Raw genomic sequence first — 13139 nt, forward strand, 5'->3', positions numbered from 1 at the left:
ACTTCATATCTTTTTAGGTGGAATCACCAATAATTTGTAAAATTCTGGATACAGCTGATGAGAATGGATTGTTTTCGGCACCCAGCTAAACACATGCAGACTGAATACCTGTTGGTAGAACAAAACTGACTAAATATTTGTGGACCGGACATGTTATGAAAATCTATAATGAGTGTTTATTACATATCAGTTCCTTTTAATATTGGACACCTGGAACCAAGTATTTGACAGACATCTCTATACGTAAAGAAGCAAGAACCAATCTACAATGATTGATTGTAAATACACTGTATAAAAGACTGCATTGGAATACCTTTGTATGTTTGAGACAATACTTGAAACTTGTACATCTGCTGTGCTTAATGTAATTTTACAAAGATGTAAATTTTAAATTTAAACTTTTTCCAGTTCTTTTCTGCAAGGGTCATCTTTGTGTTAAATTCTTTAATTTACTTGCTACTTTGGTAAACTTTTGAAGTGTTTATTTACTGCACTCAACTAACAATTTGATGCTCCAAATCTCACCCATAAATGTTTTTAATGTTTGTCATTTTCCATTCAATTTTGATAACACTTAGAAAAGTATTATGTCCTCTGATTCTCCATCTATTTGTAATATAAAAATGCGTATAATTTTCTTATGTCTGTGAATAAACATTCAAGTGCAAGTTGTGGAAAGTATTTCAGTGGTTCAGTTCATTATAGGAGACAAATTACCATGTTGATTATAAAGTCTGTTCACATGCACATCTACAAGAATCGATTAATCACAGATCAGGAAGGTCCCAGATTTAGACCCCACTCTGTCCTTCAATCACAGTGAGACACATCCATTAACTTCAATATTTGATTAGGTAGGGAACAATAAAGAAGCCCTTTCCTTCTATCCATCAGTAATCTGTATCCCATCTAGAAATGCACAGATCCATGCATATGATAAAGACATGATCCAGTGAGAAGGAACTTTGACCATGGTTATAACATTTGGACTAGATGTGGTAGGCAAAATGTTTAAATGGAAGTCTGGGTTCATGAGATGGTGAACAACTGAAGGGAAAATCTGTCAGCAGCAAAAGCATGAAGAGCATCTACTAAAAGTGACACAAATTATTTCATGTTTCTCAAAACACTTCCAATGACTGCTAGTTCTGGCCATTTCATGCTGGATAGACAACTCAGATTTACATTGTATAAAGTGGCTTCTGTCATTTTCAGAGGGTGAATTAAGCAACAAGTCTCATTCCTAAAATATCTATGGAAATTTTAATTGTGTATTTTAACATTATGGTAGGAACCATTTAACATTACACTGAGAATGTTTTAACATTTTAAATGAATGCTAGAGAACTTAATTCTAGGTTTAATTATTTAAAATTAAAAAGCTACCTACTTGCCTTTTCTGGGGGCAACTAAGGCTTAGCAAGAAATTCATTTTGGAGAGCAATTGGGGGATTAACAACAAATACTTGCCAGAGATATCTGCTTTGTGTGAATGAATATTTCACCAGAATTTCCTGCTTCAATACAGTAGTGCTTTCCAGTTTACATCCAGTCTCTGGTTGAAAAAAGTATCCTTGATCCCCCTTTAAATATTTTAATTAAGATCTCCACCATATGGTTGCAGACAGTTCAGAAAACCTCTACCTATCTACCCCTTCAATGCCTCCCATAGTTTTTATGTACCCTTATCAGTTTCCTCTTCACATTCCATCTTGGGCAACATTGATGATTCTCCTCTGCACCAACTCCAGTGCAATCACATTCTTTATCATGATGAATGGAACTGTATGTAACATTCTGACTATGGCCTAACTATAAAGTTTCCTAAAGTGGTACTAAGTCCACTGTGTTCTTTGCCCAGCTAAATGAAGTGAGCATCCTGTATGACATCTTTAACATCCTATCTACCTATGCTGCCACATTCAAGAATCTTTCAACTTGTATGCCAAAGTCCATCCCAGACAACATCCTGGTGAATTTTCTCTGCAAAAAAGATTCTGGGGAAAAAGGGAAAAAATACATGTTACTTCTAACCCTACTGTTTTTTTTTCATGAACTGGTGAGTACCCTCCAGATTGATTAGACTTAAATTCATAAAAACTAGTAATTCTGGAAAGAATCTGGAAGAATTAAGTAATGATAGAGCTGAACACAATTCTTCCAAGATGTTTCTGGAATTAAGGAAAATGGGCGGAATGCCACAAGTGTGCTCTCACTGAAAGGTGTGTTAAGCTGAGGAAGTGGGGTAAAAGTGAAAGATAACTGTCTTCTGAGCAGACCTATAAACTTTAGGATGTGCTGTTGGACAGTGGTAGAGACCAGGAAAAAAATTCTGGGCTTAGGGGATCTGAAGAAACGATAACTGATGAAAACAGAATTGCAAATGTAGCATTCAACATATTTGGTTAAAGTGAATATTGTCTTTTGTAGAATAAGGTAAAAAACTGCATTAAAAATCAAGCAACTTAAGGAAAGTAAATCAACATAAGAACAGTGCTATATTTCAAGGTGATACAGTTACTGTTCACATATTTGGAATAGCAGCCATTTAAAAATTGCTCTTAGAAACAACATAGCTTTTTTAAAAAAAGTTGCAACATTCTTGCAAGAAGATTTATTAAAACAAGGCAATTAAGTTTAATGTTTGTGAAAATAACTTTGGTGGGAGATTACAATGTCCATGCCTATATGCTGTTCATCCATTGTGTTTTGATAATTAGGCAAAACAGACACAGCTGCCAACATGCAACAAATTTAGCACAGACACAGTGGGTTGAATCATCTCCATCAAACTGATGGGATCATTATTTGTTCAACCAAGTAATTCTCACGCTCCAGAACAAAACCTTGTATTTTTGTTGTATGGTAATTCATAGCATTGTGCGATTTGGCAAATCCACAAGCAGCATTCATAGACAGTTTGGACTGCTTGATTTCAGGGAAGAACTGCTCTTGTAAATACTATAGTAAGGCTCAATCTTTCCATTGATGGGGATTGAGTTATTTTGTACACAATTCTGGTGGCCAACAGGCACTCTGGGGTTTAATATACTACCACTTGAGTGACTGGGTCCACGAGACTGATCCACTAACTTTCTCTGCGGTTTAGGAGACAGTATATAAGCTGAATTCAGTTCATGATGAGATGATTTGTTTCTGTTCACATCCAGGCTCCCTTTACCTACTGCTCGTAACCAAGTCTTGTGCTTACGCCAGCAGCAGCTAAGAGCCATACATTGTGGGCACCAGAGAATTCTCTTCCTGAGTCCGGCACTGTTGCGTGAATATATAAATGGATTTAGTCCTGATTTGAAGAATATTAACGTGAATCCAAATAGCTTAAAATGATTTAAAATGAAACTACTCTGTGGTGTTGAGACATCTTGCAAGAAGGAGATTCCTAATGGCAAACAGCAAACTATCACTGAGAGTATAATGATAACACATGTCATTACAGCCTTTGAATCTTTCGTGCCTGATAGTTTCACAGAGGACACCAGTTGAAACTCTCTTTGAGAAGCCTGCACATGAGTATGTCCTTGTGTGTAAGAGTGTGTTTGCATGTGCCGGAGATTATTGGAATTCTGATTTTGGTAAAGAGGTTGTTTCACAGTGCGCACACTCTCTGTAGCTGCTTTTATGAGGGTGTTAGGTCCCATTGTATCAATAGTAATGACAGCACACTTCCTCAGATGTGCTTTCCTCTTCAAGGCAAAAGCTATCATCAGGTAGGAGACCGATACAGCTCCCACGCAAAACGCAAAATCTGTAACATACAGATAGAGAATGACTCTACCATCTTTACTGGAGCTTCCAAACAGGGGCACGCATACTTTGGATCTATCAGGATATGTACCAAAGGTAGCAAAGGTAGCGAGGGTAAAGCTCAGGGTCCACAGGCTGATGGTGAGGATAAGTGTGGAGTGTGAAGAAGCTGTTGTATTGGGTTGCGGTCCAAATATCATTCGCAAGCGATGGAGAGCTATTGTGGTCACAGATTTGAGGGACATTATTACCAATCCAGCACTGGTGAGGTGAAAGGTGAAGCAAAAAGCCTCAGAGACACTGCTGTCTGAATCAAAAAATAAAATATAAGCGAACATGGGTGTTGTCACAGAGCAAATGAACAGATCACAGAAGGACAGGTTCAATATCATAAAGTCAAAGTTAGTCCGGAACTTTCTAAAGGCTGGGATCAAAGAAGGGCAAGAAAACGATCAGGTTGCCGTACGTTCCCAGACAGAATGCAAGAAGCAGTAGGAGGGTACATGCCGTTAGGTTGGTGGTGAGGATTAGCTGCTGGATATATCCTGCTGTTTCCGTGCCAGTGGCCCAGGCGGTCGAGCTGTTGATGACATTTGGAAAGCTCTGGTCGGCTAAAGGCCATCTTTTGTATGTTATGTTCATCGTTAAGCTCCGACACCCAGAGGACCTGTTTCTGAAACGCCAATGGGTAGGTGCCTAAAATCCTCAGATGGTGGAAATCTGAAGTAAAAACGTTTCTCAGAAGAGCAGAAAATAGAAGTCTATTCATCCCCTGAATAAACAGAAGGGGCAGAGAACCGCTGCAGGGTAGGAACTCTCCCACTGATTCTCACTTCGAGCATCCAAAGGACACCAGTTCGAATTCTGATACTCGGTAGCGCCCGAGCAGGACCTCCAGCTTACTGAACCGGGATACCCAGCGTCCAGCCCGGGATCCCGCCCCGGCCTCACCTGCAGGAGCAACCTCGTGGGGGGCGTGCGATGCATCATTCCGGCCGCCACTTAGTGCTGCTGACCAGGGCATAGCGCTGCCCGTCGGCGCTGTACCAGAATCCCGGGCATAGGCGTCAATCCCACGGGAACTCGGCGGGCCGAATTTAGGCAAAGTTTAATTTCCCGCGGAGAGGCGGCCTCAGGGTCGGCGACGGGCATAACACTTCTAATTCTCCGGCGAGGACCATCCACAACCGATGTTTCCTGGAAGGCGCAGGACCGTTTCCTAGCAGCTCTTTCACCGGCTCCCCCCAGAGCCCGGCTTTCGCCGGTCGGCTCCTCGTGCAGCCGGCGCACTGCGCCAAGGGCTGCTCTCGGTCACGCCGCTGCAGAGCTGGAGAGGGTCTGAGCGCATGATCGGCCTTTGCTGGAAAACAGGACAGATCCATGTCAGAGTGCAGGAGTGACCGGTATCAGACTACAAGTTTGGTGCACTGTTAGAATGGGCATTTGATGGGCTCGGCTTGTGTGCACAGGAATTTAGAGTAGAGGTGAAAGGAATGTTTTAAGACTGGAGGACCCTGACAAGTTGGATACAGGAATATCTAGAATTTATATGAACTACTTATTGTTTAACTTACTGTTAAATAATAAATACTTATCCATCTCAAACAGATGAAGCACTTTATTTTTGTCCAAAGGCTTGAGTATCTTTGGAATACTCTTTCTCAAAGATCAGTGAAAGCAGCGACTTCAAAAATTTAAGATTTCAGTAAAATTCAGTAACAAGTGTTTCTCACCCTAAACACTCACAATGGACTTTATAGCTATAATAAGCTTATTTTTAAGAGTAGCATCTCAACCTGCTCCCTGGCAGAAAGCAATGGATCAGGTACTGCAGAACTGCCCAGGCAGTCAAGTGTTACCCTGGATGACATCATAGTTACTGGTGAGGATGACAAGGAGCATCTCCAAAATCACAAGGCAATGTTAAAGAGATCAGAAGATTATGGGTTCAGAGCACAACAGGACATGTGTTAACTCTTTAAACCAAACATCACTTATTATGGTCACACAAGCAGTGATGGATGCCCCAAGGTCAAAGGGCATGTTTCAGACTTTTTTTAGGACTCATCAATTACTGTAACAAGTTACTGCCAAACCTGTGCTCCACCCCTTGACCTTATTACTACAGATAGGGAAGAAATTGTGAAAGACAGAGCAATGAGCTGATTATACAAAAGGCAAGTGAAATGGGGTGTCAGACCATGTACTCACACATGCTGATCCAGATCATCCAGTGAAACTTTTGTGACACCTCTTCTTATGGTATTGATGCAGTCATGTCACATGCTAAAGTGAAAGAATTAAACACCCCACAGCCTTTGCATCACATTCCTTTACTGAGAAAAATTATGCACAGATTGACAGAAAGGCCTTGAATCTGGTTTGGGGTATAAAAAGCATTTCAACTAGTACTTATATGGGAGAGAGTTTGCCCTCATTACTAGTCATCAACTACTAGTGCCCATTCTCAATCTGCAGAAAGATGTCCCAGAACACTTGGTCAATGACAGTGGACCACAGTTTGGTGCATAAGTTTCAGTCATCCCTGAAAAAATAATGGAATAAGACATATTACATCTGCACCATACCACTCAGCTACAAATAGCTTGGCAGAAAGGTTTGTCCACAGCCTAAAGAATGCAATGCAAGCAATGTCAGCAGAACACAAAACACTGACACTGAATCAGAATCTCATCAATTTCCTCCTTGTGTATCACAATGCAGCACATTCTACAACCAACAACTCACCAATCATCAAACAAGAGAAAATCTGCAGATGCTGGAAATCAAAGCAACACACACAAAAGGCTGGAGGAACTCAGCAGGCCAGGCAGCACCTATGGGGAGAAAAGTACAATCAACAATTCTTTGGTCATCACTTGTCATCATGCTTGGATTACCTCAAACCCAGTCACAGAAGGAGCATGCAGGACAAGTAGCTGAGACAAATTGAAGGCTCCTCAACCGAGGTTCAATTATTCACTCCTGGACAAGCAGTCCTGGCTACTGACTTCAGACATGATCAAAAGTAGGTATTTGGAAAGATTAAGGGCAGAACTGAACCACTCTCCTAAATAGTGGAGATTGTGTCTTTATCATCTGGAGATGACACATCAGTCAGTTGAGGAGAGCAGAGTCAATTGTTGGAGAGGAAAGGTGTCCAGAGCTGTCAGAACCACTTCCTGCAGTCCCAGAGTCAACTCTTACAACCACCACAGAGAAGGCCCCACAACTAGAGATTGTTTTTACAGCCAAGTCTTTCCTGCCAAGCAATGACACCCCTGCCCTGGTCAGAAAAGACTTATCTCTTATAAAATGACTAGAGAGCAATGTTACATATTTGAGTTGAGATGCACTCTATATTGAGTTGGAGTTCATAACAAAGCAGGGTGGAGTGTGGTGTATTCAATATGAGTAATATTGTAAATATATGGTTTGATTGAACTTTGTTTACATAAATATGGGGTCTATGTAAGAAGTACGCCAATGGCATACGCCATTACACCACCATGTCATAAGTGAGCGTCTAAAGAAAAGACGAAGTACTGTACACAAAATATATCCTGGCTCCTGTTTTTACTTTCAATTAATTTCTGGAGTTAAAAACCATAACATGGAGAGGTTCCTGAAAGATTACTGGGAGAAGGCAAGAATGTGGAGTTTCAGTCCTGATCTTATTGAATGGTGTTTACAGGCTTTAGTGGTCTTGTGGCTTTCTCAAACTCCTAGTTCATATGATCATACATCTTGCTGACATTTTAAAAAAGTGTGGGTCAGAAATAACACTGGCTAACTGTTTAAAACTGGACCCAACCAAGCAGATGCACTGGAAATTTTCATCTATTGTATTTCAACCAGGACCTGGCACAATACAAGCTCACTATCTGCTCGATTGAGAGCTGAATGACTGCATCCAAGTTACGTTATATACATGGAACATGGCCGGGATTTAAATGAAAAGAGATGAGATAAGATTAGAAACTAATTACTGTATTAAATAAGATGTCCATATTACTAATAGGCCAGATCAAACTTGAAGTGCAGAGTTTGAGTATGGTTAGTAGAACCAACGATACGGCTTACAGATTTTGCAGTTGGTGACAAAGATAATGGCTTTGGTCTTTTAGAAACATAGAAAACCTACAACACAGTACAGGCCCTTCGGCCCACAAAGCTGTGCCAAACATGTCCTTACCTTAGAAATTACCTAGGGTTACCCATAGCCCTCTATTTTTCTGAGCTCCATGTACCTGACCAGGAGTCTCTTAAAAGACCCTATCGTATCCGCCTCCACCACTGTCGCCAGCAGCCCATTCCACGCACTCACCACTCCCTGCATTAAAAAAAAACTTACCCCTGATATCTCCTCTGTACCTACTTCCAAGCACCTTAAAACTGTGCCGTCTCGTGTTAGCCATTTCAACCCTGGGGAAAAGCCTCTGTCCACATGATCAATGCCTCTCATCATCTTATACACCTCTATCAGGTCACCTCTCATCCTCCATCACTCAACCTATTCTCATAAGGCATGCTTCCCAGTCTAGGCAACATCCTTGTAAATCTCCTCTGCACCCTTTCTATCGCTTCCACATCCTTCCTGTAGTGAGGTGACCAGAACTGAGCACAGTACTCCAAGAGGGGTGTGACCCGGGTCCTATATAGCTGCAACATCACCTCTCGGCTCCTAAACTCAATCCCACGATTGATGAAAGCCAGTGCACTGTATGCTTTCTTAACCACAGCAGCTTTGAGTGTCCTGTGGACTTGGACCCCAAGATCCCTCTCATCCTCCACACTGCCAAGAGTCTTACCATCAATACTATATTCTGTCATCATATTTGACCTATCAAAATGAACCACCTCACACTTATCTGGGTTGAACTCCATCTGCCACTTCTCAGCCCAGTTTTGCATCTTATCAATGTCCCGCTGTAACCTCCAACAGCCCTCCACACTATCCACAACACCCCCAACATTTGTGTCATCAGCAAATTTACTAACCCATTGCTCCACTTCTTCATCCAGGTCACTTATAAAAATCTGAAGAGTAGGGGTCCCAGAAAAGATCCCCGAGGCACACCACTGGTGACCGAACTCCATGCAGAATATGACCTGTCTATAACCACTCTTTGCCTTCTGTGGGCAAGCCTGTTCTGGATCCACAATGCAATGTCCCCTTGGATCCCATGCCTTCTTACTTTCTCAATAAGCCCTACATGGGGTACTTTTACAAATGCCTTGCTGAAATCCATACATTACAGCTACTGCTCTACCTTCATCAATGTCTTTAGTCACATCCTCAGAAAATTCAATCAGGCTCATAAGGCACAATCTGCCTTTGACAAAGCTACGCTGACTATTCCTAATCATATCCTGCCTCTCAGAATCTTCTCCATCAACTTACCAACCACTGAAGTAAGACTCACTGGTCTATAATTGCCTGGGCTATCCCTACTCCCTTTCTTGAATAATGGAACAACATCCACAACCCTCCAATCCTCCGGAACCTCTTCTGTCCTCATTGATGATGCAAAGATTATTGTCAGAGGCTCAGCAATCTCCTCCATTGCCTCCCACAGTAGCCTGGGGTACATCTCATCCGGTCCCAGTCACTTATCCAACTTGATGCTTTCCAAAAGCTCCAGCACGTCCTCTTTTTTAATATCTACATGCTCAAGCATTTCAGTCCGCTGTAAGTCATCCCTACAATCGCCAAGATCCTTTTCTGTAGTGAAGACTGATGCAAAGTATTCATTAAGTCCCTCTGCTATCTCCTCTGGTTCCATACACTTTTCCACTGTCACACTTGACTGGTCCTATTCTCTCACGTCTTATCCTCTTGCTCTTCACATACTTGTAGAGTGCCTTGGGCTTTTCCTTAATCCTGTCCACCAAGGCCTTTTCATGGCCTCTTCTGGGTCTCCTAATTTCTTTCTTAAGCTCCTTCCTGCTAGCCTTATAATCTTCTAGATCTCTATCATTACCTAGTTTTTTCAACCTTTCGTAAGCTCTTCTTTTCTTCTTGACTAGATTTAGAACAGCTTTCATACACCACGGTAATGATAATTTCAAGGAAGGGAGCCAATCCAAAACTTGCAGATTAGTCATATAACTTACAACAAATTCAGGTACCATGTCACACAGCATAAATAGTAGCTGCTTAATAAATGGTATGCTGATGCATCACATAGTGAACTATTCAATGCACTACATCATCTCTATCTCCCAAATTTCTTTCTCTGTGATTGTCAACATTTCAAAAGACAACAGAAAGCAATCTATTCACATTCATGGACATGAATTTTTCCCTGGGAAATGTGAAATGTCTGTTCATCTATGAGAGCCAGCAGTTAAAATTGACTCATTTTACACTTGCATGGAGAAACCTTCCCTAAATCCTCCCCCCCCCCACCATAGACCGGAGAACAGAACCAAAAACGTCACTCCTCAGAACTAATTACCCAAATATGCGCAGGGTTCAAAGCTGGAGCTGAATAAACAATGGGGGCATTTATAGAGACAGTTCACTTTGTACAGTATGTGTTATACATTGCAGAATTACTAACATTATGATGCACTGATTCAGGTATATCACCTGAAATGGGTTGTCTTACACCGACTATAGCTGTACTTGTGTCATACTCAAAAGTTTTATTAAACTACATTCAGTAAATGTTCATGGATGTTTTGGAGCCCTAGGACACTTAAGCAGGCATTGATGCATTAATACTGAGCTTTATACAACTGTACCGATGATATGTCAAAACACTTTTCAGACGATGAGATCTTTAAGAACGCAACACCCCCAAATGCTGTCTATATTTGACCTTGAGACTGGAGCTCTGCATCAACATGTCTCCTGGAAAGACAATTCCAATTCACCACTGGCCAAAGTACCATCTAGTTGAAAAGAGCTTTGCTTACAAAAACAATCATTTCTTCTCACCAGTGATTTGTCACCAATGGTAGCAATCCATATACAGTTTTCTTCTATAAATGCTTTTAAAGTGCAAGACATTCAAGAGAAGAATCTTTGTGATCTTTAAAGATTCTCAGAGAACATTTCTACATCAGCACTTTTAAATTATACGAAATTAATTCTGAAAAACTCTAGATGGCAATATGTAGTAAGAAGATTTCCATTAATTTTGGCACGAATAGGTATGTTTTCATGCAATTTTCTGGAAAGACTGGCAACAAAGACTTGCATGGAGGAAATCATTACCTCTCAAAATGGAGAAATGAACATCAATGGAGTAAGTATCACTGTATTATTGCATTGATATTTATCCAAATGGAGTTAAGTAAAATGAATTCCCCTTTCTATTTAGGCTCCACAAATTGTTCAGTACATTATCTAGTGGGTTGTTATGCGAAGCTCAGACTCAAACTACTATATTCATAAAAATTAGGCAACATAATAGCAACTCTGCAGGACTAGAGAGTTATATATAAGTAACTCAACAAAGAGAACATGACTGAAATGTCATCCGGAGAGGTTTTCCTTATTCTGTGATTATTAAAATATAGAACTCAGTTTTTGTACTACATTTCTCTCCAGCCTTAAAAGACTTTACATTGTTATATACATTCCCAACAAGCAATGCAGGTCTGTAACAAAACAATCCATTTATTGGCTTTAAAATATGATAGCTCATCTAAAACCACTTCTTTTGACACAACCCTTTATAGTGGTTAAGTCTTTGAAAAAGTGCAATCATATGATCTGACCTTTTACCCACGGTTTTTCAGTGCATCAACTGCATGTTAAAGGATAGTACTTTTGATACCGGCCTTTCATACATTGTAACAAATACTAAGTAATTGGGAAAAGCAAATGAAGATAGTGAAATTTAATAAAGTTCTTAAATTAATTTAATAAAAAGTTCAGACTCCAAGACATTAAAATGATCTTGAAGGCACCAAACCAGCAGGGTAAACTTTAAGCATTAAAGCAAAACTTATGATAAAATGTATTTACTTGAAAGTATAGCTACAGAACTATGAGAAAAAGCATATGATCTGAAGACAGAACCACTAAACATTCACACCATTACAAATGAAGCTCAGTATCACAACACCACGTCTTTAAAGATTACATTCTGTACAAATGTATTTTTATCTCCTCTTTGTACAGTTTTTACATTTCCTTTACAGCCCTAAATAACAGTTATGAAATGTGTCAATTAAATAGCCAACCATCTTAACAATCAAGAAATTAGGATATTTAGAGCAAAAACTGTACAAGAGCTGTACAAATTCAGCAAAGTGATTTGTTTTTTAATTACAATTTCTGTAAATTAGCAAAAGCAGTATTGTCTACATATTATAAACAAAGTCAAAATTCCACTAAACACATTTATGTACATAATGTCTACCGTTTGGTGAATTATTTACTTGGATTGAAAAAAATATCTCCATATCTTTAAGAACACAAAATATTAGTATTTGCAGCTTCCTTGGGTCTTCAGAGATTTGTATGGTTAAATGGGATTCTCAGGCATATGTACAAAATAAATGTTCTCCATTGTTCAATAGTGGTAGCACCAATACTCTTTTCCTTTAGTGTCATTAGAACTACTATCTAAAAGGAAAAGAGGAAAAATATAGTGAGAATTTTGTTTTAATTCGATATATCAAAGGTACCCATCAGATTAGACTTAATGTTGGAGATCAAATGCAATGTTTACTCTTTTATTTCTCACCTTAATTTCCCCTCTACACATTAATCTGTACATTGAATATTTGGCGTAACTAGAATTATGATGAATCTAACATCACATTCACCTGTACACAGTCGAAATTAGACATCAAAGTGGAACCAAACAGAAATGGAACAAAAGATCAACCTACTATAAGTGATTTACAAAAATCCTCAAAATATAGAAGACTCCAGCAAGATTCAGGATTAAAAAGGAGAAAGTGAATAGAATGAAATTATAGATATGTAGTACTGAAACAGGGTCATTTGGCTCTTAAGTGTAGGGGTGCTATTTTATTCACATTAAGATCCCTCTTAGATTCTATTGGTATTCAGCACAGCTGGTCAACATAACTCACCATTACCTTCTCAAGAGCCAACAGGATGGGCAATAAATATGTCATCAATAAAGCCCACATGCATTAAATAGTGTAAACAGAATTCCATAAGGTATGATTTGATAAACTTTAAGGAAACAAATTCAACAGTAACAAACTCAACAAGAGAAAATCTGCAGATGTTGGAAGTCCAAGCAACACACACAAAATGCTGAAGGAACTCAGCAGGCCAGGCAGCATCTATGAATAAGAGTATAGTTGACGCTTCAGGCCAAGACTCTTCATCAGGACTGCAGGAAAAAAGATGAGGTGTCAGAGTTAGAAGGTGGGGAGAG

General features: G+C 39.8%; 3 protein-coding genes across 6 annotated transcripts in view; 1 reads left to right on the plus strand and 2 right to left on the minus strand.

Annotated features, from left to right (window-relative positions):
• erlec1 (endoplasmic reticulum lectin 1) overlaps positions 1–673 on the plus strand; it is a 34581-nt gene extending 33908 nt beyond the window's left edge. For all 3 annotated transcript variants that reach the window (XM_072265202.1, XM_072265200.1, XM_072265201.1), the window contains exon 14: positions 18–673. In XM_072265202.1, coding sequence (XP_072121303.1) covers positions 18–89 — 72 coding nt within the window. In that variant the 3' untranslated portion in view covers positions 90–673. The remainder of the gene's footprint in view (positions 1–17) is intronic.
• Positions 674–2648: 1975 nt separating this feature from the next.
• Positions 2649–4662, minus strand: LOC140202200 (probable G-protein coupled receptor 75). Its single transcript, XM_072267062.1, is given in 3 exon segments — positions 2649–2921; positions 2924–4193; positions 4195–4662. Coding segments are annotated over 3 exon segments (1617 nt in total). The 5' UTR covers positions 4408–4662; the 3' UTR covers positions 2649–2787.
• A 6715-nt stretch (positions 4663–11377) lies between these two features.
• The window catches only part of LOC140201320 (proteasome activator complex subunit 4-like), a 140901-nt gene continuing 139139 nt past the window's right edge, over positions 11378–13139 (minus strand). For both annotated transcript variants that reach the window (XM_072265203.1, XM_072265204.1), the window contains one exon: positions 11378–12349. The gene's annotated coding sequence lies outside the window, so the exon portion shown is untranslated. The remainder of the gene's footprint in view (positions 12350–13139) is intronic.

The sequence above is a fragment of the Mobula birostris genome, chromosome 8 (assembly GCF_030028105.1).
Source record: "Mobula birostris isolate sMobBir1 chromosome 8, sMobBir1.hap1, whole genome shotgun sequence".
Lineage (NCBI taxonomy): Eukaryota > Metazoa > Chordata > Chondrichthyes > Myliobatiformes > Myliobatidae > Mobula > Mobula birostris.